At 50.9% G+C, this 20,550-nt stretch overlaps 1 protein-coding gene across 1 annotated transcript in view; it reads right to left on the reverse strand.

Moving 5' to 3' along the window:
• The window catches only part of FKBP15 (FKBP prolyl isomerase family member 15), a 334,309-nt gene that overhangs the window by 51,003 nt on the left and 262,756 nt on the right, over window positions 1–20,550 (reverse strand). The window contains exon 24 of the mRNA XM_078642121.1: window positions 16,325–16,417. Coding sequence (XP_078498247.1) covers window positions 16,325–16,417 — 93 coding nt within the window. The remainder of the gene's footprint in view (window positions 1–16,324; window positions 16,418–20,550) is intronic.

Consider the following 20,550-nt stretch of genomic DNA (forward strand, 5'->3'; position numbering starts at 1 on the left):
TAATTTCAGCTCAATGACCCACACAGAGAGGCCCCATACAAGGATGTCCCCTCTTGTCCTCATTTTTTGCCTTGGCAAGGAGCTTTTAATGTGCATATTGCACAAGAAAGCATAAGAATTGGAGAGAAGGTGGGGGGGGAGGGTTGCATAGCTGCTACAGTTTTGTGACCGGCATCTCGTACGTGGAATGTATGTGGCTTCTTTATCATGTGACTGCATTTAACCCCTTCCATGCTCATGACGAGCTCAGCTCGTCATGCAGTACAGTGCTCCTGTGCTCATGACGAGCTGAGCTCGTCATGACCACACCTGTTTTTATTGCTGTCCAGCACAGCAGGGGAATAGCTCTAGCAGCGATGCGGTTAAAAACAAATAAACATGGAGTGATTGTATCCGTAGTTTGAACTGATGTGACGAATACATTTATTCTTCTCACCCTGAAGATGTTCAGTAGTCTGAAAGAATGAAACACGTTGGCTATTTTTTTTAGAAATCTTTAATCCAAAAAAAGACAGAATTGCTTTTTGGACTTTTTTGTGGATTGATTACATCAAAAGGTGTGCTTTTCCTCAATTTCGTCAAAAAGTTATTGAAGTGCTGGAGGGCGGCTCCAAGGTAATGCTAGTGTTTCGTCAGAGTCAAAATGAATTAGTGTTGTATGGCGTTTAAGGATCTGAGCGAAATTTCCAGATTCATGCCCTTATATAGGTACAATATACATTGTCCTTATATAGGCATAGAAATCATAACCATATTTAGACATAACAAATGCAGTCCAAATACAGGCATGGCTACTTCCACTCATTCCAAAAAGCCACAACGATTTCTTGGGAAACTCGGCTTAAGTGGTCAGGGACATCCCCTTGCTTGAATATGGATTTGTCCAAGAATTCAAGGAGTTTTCAAAGAACTACCATTCCCTTGGGGTTCTTTGATGAAGTTATTATGCCTGACTTTACTTCAAACTAGGCACCTTCCAGGTATAAATATGCCTACACTTGCCCTAGCAAAGACACAGTGGTTCGGAGCAGCTCGACTATCTACTTGCCCGACGCAGCTTGCTAGAGCAAGTGCCGAAGGAAGCGGACCCTCCAGCTGACGCACTGATCGAGGAGCTGTCCTTTCTCTCGCTGAGAATCCAGCTCCAGTGTTTCCAAGCTCCCCTCGCAGGGTGTTGGGAAATCAAGTCCAGAGACAGAGATACCAGACCTCCTTCATTCTAAACTAAGGTACGGAGTTGATTAGACCCTAAGAGAAATCTTGGTTAGATTCTTGGCAAAGAAAAACGAAACCTATGCTACACCTCACTTACTTCTTCCCTCGTACTAGACTTAGGTTAGGTACATCGGGTAGGTGTATTTTAGAAGCACTAGTTGAGTACTTTTAGCCTTTGTTATTTATGTATGTATTTATCTATGGTTTAGAAACCATTAAATGCTTTTACAGTATTATTTTATAATACTCTTCTCGCTGTACGCATTATACTTTATAGCCAGTATTAAGATTGTAGCAGTGCACTTTACTTGCATGAGAAAGAAGACTGTTCAATAAATCCTTGTTAGAAAGGCGACCCGGGGGAGGCAGAGGATGTCTGACTGACCACCCCTAGGTCAACCCCTCTGTCGAGAAGTAGCCGAGCGTTGCCGAGAGGCCTCCTGACTGAGGGCCCCTCCTAGGATCGTACAGCAGAGTAATCACAACACTACAAACGGACACCACACAGGAGGTCAAGTTCTCAAGCTTTTATAAGTAATAACGGTGGAGGGTTCTTGGCAGTATATACAGCTGGATCGAGGGATCCGTAAAGTCTCGGACAAGGAGGGTAAGGTAGCGGGACAGTCTTACTCTGGGTGGAGGAAGGGATACCCTACGCACAGCTCTCAATCCTCGAGCTGGGGGGTTCCGAGAGGTTCGAGCCGCGGCAGCGCCAGCAGGCTAACAGGATGGTTCAGCGAGGTAGGCCGCGGCAGCGCCAGCAGGTTTTCAGATGATTCAGCAAGGTAGGCCGCGGCAGCGCCAGCAGGCTCTCAGATGGTTCAGCAAGGTAGGCCGCGGCAGCGCCAGCAGGCTCTCAGATGGTTCAGCCAGGTAGGCCGCGGCAGCGCCAGCAGGCTCTCAGATGGTTCAGCAAGGTAGGCCGCGGCAGCGCCAGCCGGCTCTCAGATGGTTCAGCAAGGTAGGCCGCGGCAGCGCCAGCAGGCTCTCAGATGGTTCAGGTTACAGGAAGGATGAGTTTGTCTGGTGTCGGCCGTGACAGCGTCAGCAGGGCTTCCAGTCCAGGATACAACTGGCGTCCTACTCCGGGGCTGGCCCAGATATAGGACGGAGGTCCTTTGATGTCCGGACCCTCGCGCCTGGGGGCCAGAGGGGCCGGGATGATGGTGTCCAGACACCCAGCAGGGGGGTGGAGCCAGCGCCCAGGGAGGCCGGAGGGCGATCGATACCAGGCGTCCGGGGACGGCTGGAGGGCCATCGAACTCCTCTCCCTCCGGGATCTGTCGAGTGGCCACTCGACCACCTGGGTGGATCTTGGTGCCTCGATGTCTGGGCTTCGCTGGGGCCGAGGCTTGGGCCGAGGCCACGTGGTCGTGACGTGGTGGGCCCAAGATGGAGTCGGGCACGGCCTCGTGCTTCGGTCGTGATGGGCCTACGCTGGGGTCAGGCCGATGATGGGGATCCGGGATGGTAGCCGGATCTGTGGTGTTGGGGCGTGCAGGGTCGGGCAGAAGGGGCCGCCCGAGGTCCGGAGGAGGGCTGATGTTGTCCGGGGCCCGCCATGCGGGAGGGGTAGGACCACGCCATGAGGCCGGGTCCAACACGCGTCCCCCCAGCTGAAGGCAGGGGAGAGTCACCCACTTTCTTGGGGATTCTCCTCGCCGAGGCGGAAGAATCTGGACAGGCCGTCGGCATTGGCGTGGTCGTTGCCGGGGCGATGCTCCACAGTGAAATCCATCCCCTGTAGAGAGATGGACCAGCGCAGCAGTTTCGGGTTTTCTCCCCGCATCTGCATCAACCAACGCAGGGGCTGGTGGTCGGTCTGGACTCGGAAGTGGGTGCCGAAGAGGTAAGGCCGGAGCTTCTTGAGTGCCCACACCACGGCAAAGGCTTCCCTCTCGATGGTGCTCCACCGCTGTTCTCTTGCCAGGAGGCGTCGGCTGATGAAGGCCACAGGCAGGTCGATTCCTTCGGGGTTAACTTGTGACAGGACCGCCCCGATGCCGTGCTCCGAGGCGTCGGTTTGGACTACGAACTCTCTGCTGTAGTCGGGGGCCTGGAGCACAGGGGCGGTGCACATGGCAGTCTTTAAAGTCTCAAATGCTGTCTGGCACGCAGGGGTCCAGTGCACCTTCTGGGGTAATCTCTTTGAGGTCAGTTCGGTGAGGGGCCCCACAATGCTCCCGTAGTCTTTTATAAATCGCAGATAGTATCCGGTGAGCCCCAGGAAGGCTCGGACGGCGGTCTGGGTGACCGGGGGCTCCCAGGCCCGGATGGCGTCTACCTTTGGTTGGAGGGGAGCTACTTGACCGCTCCCCACTTGGTGTCCTAGGTAGGTCACGGACCCTTGGCCTATCTGGCATTTGCTGGCTTTGATTGTCAGTCCGGCCCGCCGGAGGGCCGTCAGGACTTCCCAGAGGTGGGACAGGTGCGCATCCCAGTGAAGGCTGTACACCGCAATGTCATCTAGGTAGGCGGCGCTGTATTCCTCTAGTCCGGCCAGCACCTGGTTCACTAGTCTCTGGAAGGTGGCCGGCGCATTTTTCATGCCGAAGGGCATCACTTTGAAGTGATAGTGGCCATCTGGCGTCGAGAAGGCCGATCGCTCTTGTGCGCCAGGGGTAAGGCCGATCTGCCAATACCCCGCCGTGAGATCGAAGGTGCTGAGGTATCTGGCGGCCCCTAGGCGATCGATCAGTTCATCCGCCCTGGGGATGGGATGTGCGTCGGTCCTGGTGACTGCATTCAGTCCTCGGTAGTCAACACAGAACCGGAGCTCGGGCGCTGTTCCGGGGGAAGCGGCTTTCGGGACCAGAACAACGGGACTGGCCCAGGGACTGTTAGAGGGTTCGACTACCCCCAGGGCCAACATCTTGGCCACCTCGGATTGGATGCAGGCCCGAACCCGGTCGGGCACTCGAAAAGCTCGTTGTTTCACAGGGGGGCTGTCTCCGGTGTCCACATCGTGGACACACCACCGGGTGACCCCCGGCGTGAGGGAAAACAGATCCCAGCAGCTTCCGGCAGTCTTGTTGCTGCTCTGGGGTCAGGGTAGAGGAGAGCCGGACCCCTTCGAAGGAGCCGTCTTTCTCGGTGGTGCTGAGGAGATCTGGTAGTGGCTCGGAGTCGTCTTCAGCTCCGTCATCGGTCGCCAGCAGCAGACTCAGTTCAGTGCGTGTAAAGTGCGGCTTGAGCCGGTTAGCGTGTAGAACCCGGAGGGGGTTCCGGGGGGACTCCATGTCTACCAGGTAGGTGACGGGGCTCTTGCGCTCCACCACCTTGAAGGGCCCCGTCCATTTGTCCTGGAGGGCACACGGTTGAACCGGGGACATGACCCAGACTTGCTGGCCCGGCTCGAACTCGATGGACGAGGCGTTCTGGTCATACCAGCGTTTCATTTCCTCCTGACTGGCCTCCAGGTTGGCCTCGGCAAGTTCCCTGAACTTCCGAGTCTGGTTGCGGAGTGTCAGGAGGTACCGGTAGACATCCGGTGGGGCATCTCGAACTGCTGTCTCCCAGCCTTCCTTGACCAGGCTAAGGGGGCCTCGAACCGGGTGTCCGTACAAGAGTTCGAACGGGCTGAACCCCAGGGATTTCTGGGGTACCTCTCGGTAGGCGAACAGGAGGCAGGGCAGCAGGACATCCCATTTGCGCCGGAGGGGCTCTTCTAGGCCCTTGATCATTCCCTTCAGTGTCCTGTTAAAGCGTTCCACTAGTCCATTTCCCTGGGGATGATACGGGGTGGTGAACTTATATGCGACCCCGCACTGTTGCCATAGGGACCGCATATGCTTCGAGATGAAGTTGGACCCCCGATCACTCACGACTTCTCGGGGGAAGCCGACTCGGGAGAAGATGCTCATGAGGGCTCGGCCCACCACGGGGGCCGTGATGGTTCGGAGGGGGATGGCCTCAGGATAGCGGGTGGCATGGTCCACCAGGACGAGGATGAAGCGGTGCCCCTGCGAGGTGCGAGGGTCCAGGGGCCCTACGATGTCTATTCCCACTCGCTCGAAGGGGGTGGTTACCACAGGGAACGGCTGGAGCGGGGCTTTGACTTTCCCCCCGCTCTTCCCGCTGGCTTGACAGGTCGGGCAGGTCCTGCAGTGGTTCTGTACATCAGTGCGCATTTTTGGCCAGTAGAAATGGGTCACCAGGCGGCTGTAAGTTTTGTCCTGCCCCAGGTGCCCGGCGAGGGGCACATCATGTGCTAAGTTCAGGAGGAAGTCTCTGAACCGGAGGGGTACAACCAGCACCCGGCCGGCCCCTAGCTCGGCAATCTTCTGCTCACTGTAAAGGAGGTTGTTGTCCCAGTAGACCCAGTGGGACCCCGCGGGGTCTCCAGCGGCTTGCGTAGCGGCTTGCTGTCGCATCCCCTCGAGGGAGGGGCAGATTTTCTGTTCCTGCCGGAACTGTTCGCGGGTGGGGCCACCTTCTTGGCGCCATTGAGCGAGTTCCGGGAGGTGGTTGAGCTCGGTGAGACCTTCTTGGTCGGGCCCTTGGGGGCCGGGCTCGGTGTCGGCGTCCTCGGGGACGACGGGTGGTGGAGGTGCGGGCCATTCTGGCTCCTCTGTTGGAGCCTCCACCGCCGGGGCGGAGGCTCGGGCGGACATGGAGCGGGTGGTCGCACAGACCCACTCGGGAAGGCCTAGCATCCCCAGGTGCTCTCTTCGTTCGACGCCAGCCCATGGGGAACTTTCCAGGTCGTTCCCAAGGAGGCAGTCCACGGGGGCATCGTCGCGGACAGTCACTTTCAGCACGCCCGACACTCCCCCCCACTCGAAGGGGATGCGGGCCATCTGACACATAGTTTCGGAGTTATCTGCGGATCGGACTGGGCACAGGACGTTAGGAAGGATCTGTTCCGGGGTCACCAGATGGCAGCGGACCGCTGTCACGCTGGCCCCAGTGTCACGGAGGGCTTCGGTCCGGCGACCATTGATGGTGACCCACTGGCGGTACTTCTGGGTGTTGCCGGGGATCGGCCCTCGGGGGATCATGTCGTGAGTACCCAGGCAGGCTAAGGTCATGGCGGCGGGCTCCCACTCGGCCTGCTCGTGGTCGTTGTCCTCTTCCTCACCTCTTTCTTCACCTAGGGCAGCTGCCGCGATCTGGCGGGCTGGGGGCCCGGTGGTGCCGGGTCGCTGGTTCATCGGGCAGAGGGGGTCATTCGCATAATGACCCTGTCGCTGGCATCTGTGGCACGTAACGTTCGGGCGGGGCCCCGGCCTGGCTGGGGGGGCCCCTCTCCGGCCCAGGGTTGGCGACGTGGAGGTAGGGGATGACCCCTGGGGGGCGTCTCGACCCCGGCTCTGGCCTACTCCGCCACCTCGTGGTCGGTGGTTCCCCGGGGACCCCCGGCCGTAATCTCCCATCGTGTTCCGGGGAACTCGGGTGCTTGCCCATCGGTCTGCCTCGACAGCGAGTTTTCGGGGCTCAGTCAATTTGCTGTCGAGGAGATGCTGCCGGAGTTCGACGAAACAGTTATTGGACAGGTGTTCCCATAGAATGAGGTCGACTAACTGCTGGTAGGTGGTGACCTGGCAGCCCCGAGTCCACCCCTCGAAGGCTCGACTGTAATAGTTCACGTATTCCACCCATGTGGTACCGGGGATTTTTTTACAGTCTCGGAATCGCTGCCGGTACATCTCGGGGGTGAGTCCGTAGCGAGTGAGGAGGGCGGTCTTCATGTGCTCGTACGAGGTCCTCTCGGTATCAGGGAGCTCCAGCAGGGCGTCTCTTCCTTCGTTGATAAACTTCCCCCACAGGCCGGCACCCCAGTCCCTGAGGGGTACTCGATGGGCGGCCATGGCGACCTCGTAAGCTTTGAACCACTGCTGGATGTCGTCGTTCTTATAGTACTCTTTGACGACATCCTTGGGTATGTGCACCTTTGTGTCTACCGGGGGAGGTGAGGTCTTACCCCCGGAGGTGGCAGTCTCGTTTGCCTTGGCTTTAAATTCTAGTTCTTTGAGGACGCGCTCGTGCTCGAGCAGGAGTTTCTTCTCCTCGAGGTCGCTTTTCTTCTAGGTCTCCTTCTAGCCGTAGCTGCTCGAGGGCTAGCTTCCTTTCTGCCAGTTGGATCTCTCCTTCTTGTCTGAGTCGCGCAAGCTCCAGCTCGTGGAGCCGGTTCTTCTCTCGTTCTCGGGCGTCTTCGTGGGAGAGGCCCGTGTTTGGGTTTGCGGGTCTCTCTCCCGCTGGGTTCAGCTGAGCCTCCGGGCCTCCGTCCGGGCCCGGGTTATCTTCACTCGGAGGTGGTGCCTCACCGGCGTCCACCCAGGCCTGCAGGGCCGATTTGAAATCTTCTTTGGTGCTTAAGCCAGTGGTAGCGATGCCTAGATCTTTGCAGAATTGCTTCAGCTCCTTGTGACTGTAGTCTTCCATTTTCTCCTTCTGGAATTCTGTGCTCATGGTCGCAGTGGGTTTTTCTGGGTAGCGAGTGAATCACTCTCTGTACGATCTGCGTGGGCTCGGATCCCACCGCTGCCACCAATGTTAGAAAGGCGACCCGGGGGAGGCAGAGGATGTCTGACTGACCACCCCTAGGTCAACCCCTCTGTCGAGAAGTAGCCGAGCGTTGCCGAGAGGCCTCCTGACTGAGGGCCCCTCCTAGGATCGTACAGCAGAGTAATCACAACACTACAAACGGACACCACACAGGAGGTCAAGTTCTCAAGCTTTTATAAGTAATAACGGTGGAGGGTTCTTGGCAGTATATACAGCTGGATCGAGGGATCCGTAAAGTCTCGGACAAGGAGGGTAAGGTAGCGGGACAGTCTTACTCTGGGTGGAGGAAGGGATACCCTACGCACAGCTCTCAATCCTCGAGCTGGGGGGTTCCGAGAGGTTCGAGCCGCGGCAGCGCCAGCAGGCTAACAGGATGGTTCAGCGAGGTAGGCCGCGGCAGCGCCAGCAGGCTCTCAGATGATTCAGCAAGGTAGGCCGCGGCAGCGCCAGCAGGCTCTCAGATGGTTCAGCAAGGTAGGCCGCGGCAGCGCCAGCGCCAGCAGGCTCTCAGATGGTTCAGCAAGGTAGGCCGCGGCAGCGCCAGCAGGCTCTCAGATGGTTCAGCCAGGTAGGCCGCGGCAGCGCCAGCAGGCTCTCAGATGGTTCAGCAAGGTAGGCCGCGGCAGCGCCAGCCGGCTCTCAGATGGTTCAGGTTACAGGAAGGATGAGTTTGTCTGGTGTCGGCCGTGACAGCGTCAGCAGGGCTTCCAGTCCAGGATACAACTGGCGTCCTACTCCGGGGCTGGCCCAGATATAGGACGGAGGTCCTTTGATGTCCGGACCCTCGCGCCTGGGGGCCAGAGGGGCCGGGATGATGGTGTCCAGACACCCAGCAGGGGGGTGGAGCCAGCGCCCAGGGAGGCCGGAGGGCGATCGATACCAGGCGTCCGGGGACGGCTGGAGGGCCATCGAACTCCTCTCCCTCCGGGATCTGTCGAGTGGCCACTCGACCACCTGGGTGGATCTTGGTGCCTCGATGTCTGGGCTTCGCTGGGGCCGAGGCTTGGGCCGAGGCCACGTGGTCGTGACGTGGTGGGCCCAAGATGGAGTCGGGCACGGCCTCGTGCTTCGGTCGTGATGGGCCTACTCTGGGGTCAGGCCGATGATGGGGATCCGGGATGGTAGCCGGATCTGTGGTGTTGGGGCGTGCAGGGTCGGGCAGAAGGGGCCGCCCGAGGTCCGGAGGAGGGCTGATGTTGTCTGGGGCCCGCCATGCGGGAGGGGTAGGACCACGCCATGAGGCCGGGTCCAACAATCCTTTTACTTAAAACTCTTGTCTCTCTATTTTCTCTGCACCACTGATGAAACGAAGCATGCACAATTGACTGAGTAAAATATTGATCTATTGTTTCCACGACTCTGAAGATACATTTTATTCTTGAGGAAACAAAGTTGTCATATTTATGCGGTTGTCAGAAACTAATCCCTTCTTGTTTATTCGAGAACGTTTCTAGTGACCTCTGAGCTAGCTGGCACTCCCAATTAAGTCCAATATATTCAAAACAGACCTAATCGACCTAAGTCCTACGTCAAATCTATAGGATATATTATTCCAATGTGCAGAGCCTATTGGGAATATAGGAACTACACTACATTAGGACTGGGCGCATTGGAACGATCGGAGATGCGATCCCAGTCCAGGTTGAGAGAATTCACTTTGAAATAAGGCACAACACTAGGAATGGCGTCCTCCTCCGGCTTTGGTGGAGTTGAATATGGAGTCGACGTGGCATGAACTGGGGTGGATTTCTGCACTGGATCTATAATCTGCTCCAGAGTCAGAACTTAACCCCAAACAGGCTCAATAGGCACAGAAGGTGCAGAGGACAGAATCGCTGGCAGTAATCCGGCTAGCAGCCTCCCTGAATCTGTGGGACCCATAAAAGCACCACAGGGAAACAGATGGGTGTCAAAGTTTTGCAACATGGCTTCTCAAGACAATCTCAACTTGTTGTGGCATCTCCAACGGTCCTGGAACTTTGGGGAGCAAAAGCAGCTGAACCAATTCCTTAAAATGCTAATGGGAGCAAGACTGACCGGTACCTTGACATCCTTGAAACTTCTCAGACAAAAAAGTAGGTGCGTCACATTTGACCCTCTTGTTCTTCCTCCTTGATATCGACTCACCAAAGGAATTGGACGGCGACTATGACCTGTAGCAGAACACGGGCCAAGCCCTAGACTTTGAGCAGGAGTTAAGCAACTTCTTTTGGTGTCCGGAAACGTACAGCTTGGGTTCACATCCCGGATCGCCTTCTAAGTCATAAAGGCATACTCATCACACGACTTATTGTCATGCCCTGAACCCAAAAAGCGAAGACACACCTAGTGAGGATCTGTCCCTAAAAGGCTTAAACCCTGTAGTCCTATGAGGGGACATATTCCCTTACCACTGGAAAACAATAATTTTGAGACAAACTTTTCAATTGACAAGAAAGAATTTGGGAGGTAGCTTCAGATCTCTGTACGAAGGTGCAGAAAGAAAGGAACTAATGTCAGCATGCAGGGGGCTACCTACCAGCACTCTGGATTATGTTGTAAAAATCTTCTGGCTAACTTCTCTCACCTGATGATATTCACAAGGCGAGGAATCTGCAGTTAGAAGTATCCACCAGAAAGATCATACTATGGAACCATGGGCATGCTATTTTAAGCAATATGGGGTTGACAATGAAGTGGGAACCTTGAGCACTAAACATATAATCTCTGGGTACGCAGATGATATGTGCTGTATCTCTAAGACTGTTTCACTCAAATTACAATGTGATGAACTTGTTAGAAAGGTTCAACCATGTAGGAAGCTGGCTCTGTATATACTACAAGTAAGGTATAGTGTGCACAGAGTCCAGTGACTCCCCAAAGGCTTACAGAGGCTCAAGTAAAATATACCAAAAGATCTATGAGTGGTAGTGTGGTCAAGCAGTTAGGCTTATCAGAGGGTAGTGTTAAGCATGGTTGTACACACTCAGGCAAGAAATAATAGCACACACTCAAAGACTGAATCCAGACCAATTGATTTGTATAAAAAGTTATTGTTTTCTTATTTTATTTCTAGAACCAAACTGAACTCAGTTGCAGGTCAGTAATAGCTTCAACAGTAATAATACTTTTCAAGTACAGTAAGATCTGTTTGGTAAGGTAGTAGTGAATGCTTTACTGTATGGGAATTACTTTTATAGAATAGATTTGAGCAGTAGAACTTTGTAATAGAAACAAATAGACTTTTGTACGCAATAGGTTTTGTAAATGCAATGCAATCCTATGGGAGGAACACAATGTAATGCGTTAGCCATTGAGTATTCGACTTACAATATCAGTCTCCCAGAGTTTTGACCAACACTGGGCAAGGTTCTGTTTCAGGAAGGTACTGCACCACCAGCGGCACTGGAACGGCCGAGTCCAGAGTTCACTGAGCCCGATGCAAATCAATGGAGGCTGGGGGCACCTCTAAGAGGCTTGGTTTGCAGATAAGTACCCGTGTTTTCAGGGCACATACCCCAGAAGATATCATCACTGGGGGGGCCACAAAGCAGCACCAAAGCTACACCACCAGTGGCACAGGGGCGGCCGGGTGCAGGGTGCAAAATCAGCGTTGGGTGCCCAATGAGTTTCAATGGAGGCCGTTAGTCGAACAAAGAGGCTGCAGGCTTGGACCAGGGGGTATGGTAAAGGTGAGCACTGGCTGGGCAGGTAAGTTGTAGGGCTAAGGGAGGTCGAGGCACCATTAGTAGAGCTCCCCTAGGCCAGAGGGCTAAGGATGGATGCAGTGGTATCTTTTGGTGTTGGATCTTGTGGGTTGAAGCTGGTCGCAGTAAGGGGGACCCTTCGTGTAGAGGCTGCAGGCAAATTTGTGGCGTCCAGGAGAGGTCAGCCACTGATTGAGACGAGGTCAGGGTCGCCGGGGAGATTTCGCTGGACAGGTGAGCCACTCAAACTCAGGTCGTGGCCATCGGGTGCAGAGGGGGCAGGGGTCGCGGATCCACCTGGATCTGGAATCCTCGGTGTTGGAGTTTTCTGGACAGGGACGATGTCCTCGGGGATCTGGTCTTTTTTGAAGAGTGGCAGTCTTCCTGGTGTTCTTTGAAGTCGCTGGCCACGAACAAGCGTTGGTTTTCACGCAGGCTCAAGAAGCAGGAAGCAGGCCCGTAGGGCTGGGGCCAAGGCAGAAGGTGTTTTCATGCTTTGCTGCACGGCATCCTCTTCATCCGTCTTCTTAGGTTGCAGGTATCTAAGGATCATAGCTCTGGGGTGCGCCTAAATATCGAATTTAGGGGTGTTACAGGAATATGCAGATGTTAGCCAATGGGCTACATACCTTTAGGGTGATTAAAACCCTTAGAGTGTCGGCACCCCCATAACCTGATTGGGTTGCATTCTTCCATTCAAGAAGGAGGATTTCCTCAGGAGGGGGTATCTTCGGTCCAGGGCACCTTGGGGATGGCCCTGGCATAGAGGGGACACACCTCTCCTAACTACTAATTTTCCCGCCGACCTTGCCCCCTAAAGTGGGGCCTGGTCATGGACCCAGGCATCTCCACTATCTGGAGAGGCCCTGGCGAGCATATCAAAGGGCAGGAACTCTTTGAGGCTCACCGCCCTGAATGCTGTTCTTGCTTGGGGATACGTGTGAAGCACCTCCACCCCAAGCAGACGACTTTGTCCCTGACACACAAGAGCACAAGGTCTCCCACCTCAGGGGGGTCAGAAACAGGTCTGTGTGTGGCAGGCTGGTGAAGACAAGTCAACTGGACACAAGGGAGTTGGACTTTTTCCAGGGGGCATCTCTAAGATGCCCTCTGAGTGCATTTTGTAATAAATCCAATACTGGCATCAGTGTGGGTTTATTATCCTGAGGAGTTTGATACCAAACTCCCTAGCATTCCGTACAGCCATGACGGAGGTGTGGCATTCATAATGGCAAACACTCAGCCCATGTACTCCATATGGCTCCACTGCACTTTCAAAGTCTGTGAATGGCACAGACACAGTAGGGACAGAATGCTCATGCTGCTGTGCCCTCACATGTGGTACACTGCCCTCTGCCTAAGAGCTGTGTGGCCTGCTAGAATGGTGACTTACCTACGCCACAGGCAGTGGTTGGTGGGCAAGGCAAAATGTGTGCCATGTCGACTCTGAAGTTTTGTCTGCACCAAAGCACAAAGTCTGCAATGGTTGTTTTGTGTTTGGTGAAGGGGCCTCTGAGGGTGGCACATATATGCTGCAGCCCTTAGAGACCCTCAATGCTCACAAGGCCGTTGGTACCACTGGTACCTTTTAAAAGGGACTTGCAGTGAGCCAGAGGTGTGCAGATTGTGAAAACAAAGGTACAGTTCTGCAAAAAAACAGAGGCCCTGGGAACCCGATAGGCAGGGACTCAGGGCACACTCAAAGTGCATCAGATATCAGGCAAAAAGTGCATGAGATATCAGGCAAAAAGTGGGGGGTAACCTTGCAAAAAGGGGTGATTTCTAATGTCATTCGAAGATCTACAGAAAGAGTATCAATTAGCAGACTCAGAAAGATATAAGTACATGAAGCTGGGGCATGCGCTTTGTAGACATATAGGAGAAGGGAACGAATTCCTGAGTATAGCCCGCTGGAGGATAGACTCCTATTAGATGCAATCCCAGAAAAAGCACTATCATTCACATATAGGAAGATCATTAATAATTCATCTGGACCCCTGAAAAAGTTGCGCAAAGCCTGGGAGGCAGATATTGGCCAATTGGAAGGTGATGATTAGGCGGAGGCTATACACAGCCCTCGAGAAGTAGCAGTTAGAGCGAGATTTAGATTGATACAACTACGGATCCTACATAGATCATACTCCGCAAGCACAGTTATGCACAAGTTAGGGTGCACACACACACAGATGCTTATGCGGCTGCGACCAAAAAGGTACCCTTTTCCACCGTATTTGTGAGTGCCCAGCTATACAACAATATTGGGGAAAGGTAATACAAGTAATGTCAGACGTCCTGGGACTGGCAATCCCGCTGGATGCCAGATGGCATATACTATGTGTCACGGGGAGCAGACATGGCCTAGAACCCAGAAAATTTGGCTGATAGTGGAGGCCATGGTGGCCAAAAGGAACATCGTCAGGACGTCGGACACTTCCCCCGAAGGTGGGTCAATGGAAGGCCGTTCTTGACTGGTGCAGTGCCGCAGAAGAGGTAGTATATGAGAGTAGGGGTTGCCCACGTAAATGGGAGAAAATAGAACACCAATGGGGGGGCATATAGGGATCTGTGAGGGGGGGGCTTGGGAACCACTAGGCTCAATGAAGGGGGATGTGTACGGTCAGTGATCATAGGGGACGGGAAAGTATGATTTGGAACAATTGTCAGAAAAAGGGATCATAGAAATATAGGGGGGAAAGGGATTACTCATTCTGTCTATTACGACATGGCCCTGAAGAGTCAGAGTTGACTGTTCTCTGACGAAACACGTGTCGGCTGGCTGGTCTTTATGTAAATAAGCATTAAAAGAAACAAGAAAACTCGTGGCGACCTTTTTTGTTCATTTGTACATAATATGGACATACACTGTTTTTGATTTATGTGTGAACAAGTCTTTGGCTATTTATATCGGTATAGCCTTCGTATTTCAAACTAGACAATTTTATTCAGGCACTAAATGGATGGATCCAAGGACTCTGAAAAGTTAGTCTGTCCATGGACCACTGCAAGAAGTCCATATTGATCTAATCTTCTAAGCTCAATGTCTCACAAGTTGTACAGGGGTCCAAACAGCATAAAGCAGCTTGCCCCATGGGAGAATTAAAATCTGGTGTATTTTCTGAATAATCATTGCCCTCTTATGGCCCACATCTCATAACAATTCTTTTAAGGAAAGTATGGTCTAAATTGGTTTAACACCAAGGAAAAAAGTAGATTTGAAGTAACTGGTGTCTCCCTCATGGAGATAATCAATAGTACAATGAAAAAACACTTATTGCATAAGACAGTCCCCAGCATACTGAAGAGACAGCAAGTGGCAAATCCCATACTAAAGACCTTACTTATATAAAAAGATATGTGCATTGCAAGAGGGGGAGCTCAGTCTTACTCACAATTGTTTTTTCATTTGAAAAGGCATGTTATATACTTGAAGTAATTGAGATGAAAATGAAATGAAATAATTATTTATAAAGTGCAACTACTGCCCGAGGTGCAGGCTTCTATAGAGGAGACAATTTAAAAGAGCACAGTGCCAAGCAGAGAAACCATTTCCAAAAAGAGATTACTGATTTAAAAGCCAAGTTTTCAGGCCTTTTCGGAAAGCATAAAGGCTTGTACAGGCCTTAAGGGAGAAAGGTTTGGAGTTCCATCTTTTTGCTGTACAGTAAATGAAATGTCTGCCACCCCAATTAACTTTTCCGATTTTGGGTACCATGACACTGCATGCTAATGAGGAACGCAAGGCTCTGGAAGGGTGGTACCAAATAAATTTTTGTTGCAGGTAGTCAGGGACAATGCCATTAAGAGCTTTGAAGGCGATACAAAGGGATTTAAAAATATCCGCTTATGTATCTGCAGTGATGATGGGCTTGGGAGAGCAAGCCAGAATGGTATTTAGGGATTCTTAGGACCAGAAGAGCAGCGGCAATTTGAAACAAGGATAATCTGCCCACTCTGCAATTCAGAAGTGGACAATTAAAACTGCATCGGAGAAGCAGATGCTTATAGAGATTTGAATTATAAACAAGAGAAGCTAAGAATCAGCAAGTGAAGGTAAGAAACAAAAAATAATTTATAAAGGCTGCACATAATTAAAACCACAAGTGAGATTTCAAGTAGTACTCAGCACGTCTCATGAAGAACAAGGCGCATTGATATGTGGGAGCAACAACCAGACATGAGTCTTCTTCACGAAAAGAAGACTAGATTTTAAAGACTCCTTCATTGGTAGAAAAGGAAATGAAGAGGGAGGGCTAAGACAGATTTTTGGGAAGGCAGGTCATAGACAGAAAAGGGCTGCACACGTTTCCAGCCATCCAGTCTGTTTTCAGTGCTACAACAGGTATTTTTGGTTCATTTCTGTAGAAGGGACAACGTGTGAGGGGAGAATGCATATGGAGTGTATCCTACCTGGCACACGATGGAGCAGTGCCTGAGCCCATGGGCAGGCTAGAATTAAATATGCATTGCTACATTCCGCATGAAGTTGACCCATTTGAGATTTTAAAGGAGTTGGTAACCAATTAGACTCTTGCTAGTGACCACCACACCTAAATGCATTTTTCTAAACTACAAAGTAGAATTGAGGCACACACAAATATTTATTTGCCCCAGCAATCTGAAAACAAAAAGCCATTTTGGTGCAGAGAGCATGTGGAATATCTGAACTAGGGAGTGAAATTGATGTATCTTCAATTGCAAGAGACATGATCTAACACTAGCTATAAATGATGAGGTGCAAGAAGTGAATTCACTCTTGTATGTTGAGTTTGTCAAAATAAATATCTGGAGTTTGGCTAAAGAAGCTTTGTATGTCAACCACATCACACTCGAAACAACCATGTATGCAACTTATTATTTGTTAACAAACTGCATATTAGAGGCTTCTAGAGCAAACAACAGGGGTGTATGTTTGTTACCTTTTCTTCAAGTGTTTCCAGTTGATCAGCCTTCTCCTGCAAAGCCTCAAATCTCTTCACCTCACCATCCCGCGACTCTTTGAATGTAGCAAGCTTAATAAAACAAAAAGAAAATGATTTCAAACTGAAATAGTGGACGCTCTGCTGCAGCAGTATGGAAAGGCTGGAATTATTTAATTTGCATCAAGTATTTTTATAATAAAGTGGAAAAAAAAGGTTATTGTAAGGAAAGTGAACCTGCTTTTGGGTATTTCAGGGTTTCCGCAGCAGCAGTGCTGAGAAACCATCTCTTAACAGAAAGGTAAATGAGAGTTCATGTACTCTTAACCTTTCTTGTAATGTCTAGTGTGAATAATTGGGTTCCTGGTGAAGGGAAAGAGTGGTGTTTCAGCCGATGGGATTAACCCCCTAAATAAGACTGATTTCTCATTGGTCCTACAACTAAACATTCACATTTTCAAAAGTGTGGTTCTCAATCAAGCCAGACTTTGCAACTGGCTGATGAGGCATGCTGGTCATCAAAGGGGAAATGTAGTGGTCACCCATTCCCTAAAAGAAATTGGATCAATGGCAAGAAATGGTATTTGTAGTTAACATGACTAACGATGGCTCAAGAAGGTAGGGCAGATCTGAACTACCCCAATGGAATTCTGGTGGTCTTACAGACAGGGTAATGAATTGGAAAGCATGCCTTCAAAGACTAGGTTATACAGTAATTGGTCCAGCTGCGGTTTCCTGCTTTGGACGTCAGGGCTACACCCCACTAATTTTGCTGCTTTATTTATCACCCACCGCATTGGTAGTTAAATAATCACATTACATGTTGTGTATTATTATTTATCAATACACATGGCGCATAAAGCAGGGAAACTTGCATGCAGAGCCAATGCTTCATTACAAGTGCAGTGTCGCAAGCTGACCCTCGCAGCCAGCTAGCCACTCTCCTATGACACTGATGCTAGTGCGCATGTGCCAGACATCGTGGAGGACTAAGGGCTTCATTCACTCCAGCCCTGGCCTTTCTTATGGGGTCTTCTGGGTCCACTCCCAGATGATGCCCAAGTACCGTCACTTGTTGAAGCAGCCCAGGTAGCATGAGAACCAGCATTGCATGCCGATTATCACTGCCTCACCCCCACCCCCCACACATTTCCAAGTTGTCATGGGGGCGGTTGGGGGGTCAAGAAGCTTCATGGACCCAACCCAGCCCTATGACGAGTTGTGAAAGGGTATGGTTACAAAGAAGCAGGAGTCTGTGTACAAGCAGAGGATGCGTGTGGCCTAAATCCATTCCAATCAGTACGTTTGGGCTCTAAGCATTAAGATTCCGGAATTTAGATGGGGTTCACCACTCTTAGTAGAAGTTAAGTTTTCTGTGCAGTGCGGTGCAATGGCTGCTTTACTTCTCTTTCTTTTCTTTAGCAATAACTTTCATTTTTTAAGTGGTGCCATTCTGTTGCCGGGCACTTTTTTTTCTTCTTCTGCTCTTTTGCAAAGAAGAGTTTTTGAATTCTGTGCTATCTTGCAGTGGCAGTATTATGGATGCCTTTCTCTTCTGAGAGTAGGTAACCCACTAAACAGGAGGGGACAGAGAAAAACCAATGAACTTTTGGTAGCGAGTCAGAGAAAATCAGTAATCAATAATCATTTTTTGCAGTTTTTAGAGTGAACTTGATTCGCTTTACAAGACCTTGAGTTACATTACATATGTACACATTCATTTTTCGTAGGCACTGTAAGATTAAGTGATTTGCCCAGAATCAGAATTGAGCCGACACTGAGACACAAACTCCAAAGTCGGCAGCTCTGCTTGTTACACCACATTCTCTCCCCAATAATTCCATTGGGCTGTTCTTATCACCCTTAAAATTCCCTCCTGACCTCTGCCACATTCCTAGCGACACTGGCATTCTTGCTGGCCATCCTTCCGCTACTCTTGGATTTTATAAAGCACTGGATAGGTTGGAGCCATTACCCACCCTGACCTACCCACCCTGACCTCGCTGTCCTTCTTTGGGAACATGCTGCAGGTTGACACAGTCACTGGACGGACCGCTGAAATCTTTCTGGCTACTGTACTAAGGTGAGTTAGATGTGAAACAATGTCAGTCAGCAAGTGAAATTTGAATATGGAAGTGCAGTTAAAGGAAAGTGCTCGGCGGTGGGCCTGAATGTGCTATTTGTTCCCACAGTAATGTCAAAGCATGGCAAAATGGGCTAAAGCGTATTGTAATGCTAGGAAGGGGTCTCATGGAGTTAGCGCTGGCTGCTAACATCTGCTGGTGGCTTCTCCACATAAGTTCATGGCCAACTCCATCTTCAATTCTCCCAAGTTTGGGAAATAGAGTATCACTAAAACAGAGTAATAGTATAAGTGCACCATAGAGTGGTACTGAATGTGAGTCATGCTTAGGCACAATAGGAGTACCTCCAATTCCTGCAGGGATGAGAGGGGCATTTAAACGTTTGTGAAAAGTGTCATGGGGCCTTTCATCATACTTAGATTGAACTGTCAATAGGTAAATAGGCCAATTTATAACAGAAATTGAACTGCATTTCCCAGACCAAAATGGACCAGTACACTACTTTGGTACCAGACACTAGAGGGACTGTGGGGGTGCCCCCCGCCGTGCCTCACTAGCCCCCCACAGACTTGAAGGCAATCCTTTAATGCAATTTAGGATTCTAGGGAGGCAGAAGAATCCAAAATTGTCAGCATCTGCATTTATCTCTCCAGCCTGCATCAAGAAGTATGCAAAGTAGCGGAGAGGGTGACAAAGACTGAAACCCGGATTTCACCAACGGAGGATGAGCCAGTGACCCTCAAATGTCAGGTCTCCAAACTGATATACATGCCAACCAATCTGGAAGAAGGAGCGGAAGACGCAGAGAATTGATCCAGGAGAAATAAACTACGCCTTATCGGCTTTCGGGAGGGTGCCAAGGACTCCAAGATGGACAACTTTCTAGAAGAATGGTTCAGGGCCTGGGTCCCGATGGATAAACTGTCCCGTTGTTTTGTGAAGGAAAGGGCGCATTGTGCCCTTGCTAAAAGGGCCTCCCCCTGGTGCCCCCCTCGCTATGTGACAGCATATATCCTTAAACATCGAGATTGCGATGCTATCCTCCAGAAGCCCAAAATCACCAAGACCTATGATATCTCAATGCCAAAAGCCTGATCTTTCTAGACTACACCAGGGCAGTCCAGCAGCATCACCGCTTGTTGTGGAAGTGAAGTAGAAACTCCATGCACTCAAGCTACAGTACATGGTTCTTTTCCCGGCCCATCTCAAGGTGATCTTTGAATCGTTTACCTATTTCTTTTTACACCCCTGAACAGGCCTGGGAGTGGGCGACAGAGCAGCGATTGCTGCAGCTGACAGGATCTGGAGTCTTTGCAAAATAGGGGGCGGCACACATCTTTCGCCATTCTTTTATATTGATTTCCTAACCTGTGCTGCTGTTAGTTAAAGCCTCCTGTACTTCAGTATGCGCATTGTTAAATATTAATCACATTTAGACGCCGTGCACGCATGGCAGGCCCTGCTAAGAGCATGCATTACATTTAGTACAGCAATGCAACATGTGCTAACATTATTGTTTAAAGCTCCCTGTTGCCGTCACGCATTATTAGCACTTAGCCGTATTATTACATAGATCAAACGCCTTTAGTACATGGTGGGCCCAGCTAACAGTACACCCTTGGATTAACACATTAATGCAACAGTGGCGACGGAAGGCGGCACCCATGCTTGGTGCAAACTTTATTGGGTTACAACGCTCTGCAGTTCAAATGCGCAGTACAATACACATTAAGAGCATATTTGAGACGAGGGGCATTTGTCATCATGGTTGTTACATTTGTCACGGGGCCACGGGTGACATAGTTAGTCATTTCCCTGCCCTTCTCTACCTCAAGCAACCACAGCACGTAAAGACCTCAATGCTATCATTACTAACACCCAGCCCCTGTGATCATAATTTAAAATGCTGGATGAGCGTTGGGCTGTCACTAACCTTTTGACATTACCCCACAGAGTAATACTATCCCCGTAGCACGATTGGTCCCGCGGCCGGTTCAATTAAATTGAAGAATCTGCTCCATCACCACTACACCAAGTGGTAAGCCTGCTTGCACCTGCTTTACATTGTTGTGGTTAATTATCCAAAGATATATTGCTCAATACTCATACACACCATGCTCACTATTACAGGGGTTCATGTAC

Source organism: Lissotriton helveticus, chromosome 5_1, assembly GCF_964261635.1.
Source record: "Lissotriton helveticus chromosome 5_1, aLisHel1.1, whole genome shotgun sequence".
Taxonomy (NCBI): domain Eukaryota; kingdom Metazoa; phylum Chordata; class Amphibia; order Caudata; family Salamandridae; genus Lissotriton; species Lissotriton helveticus.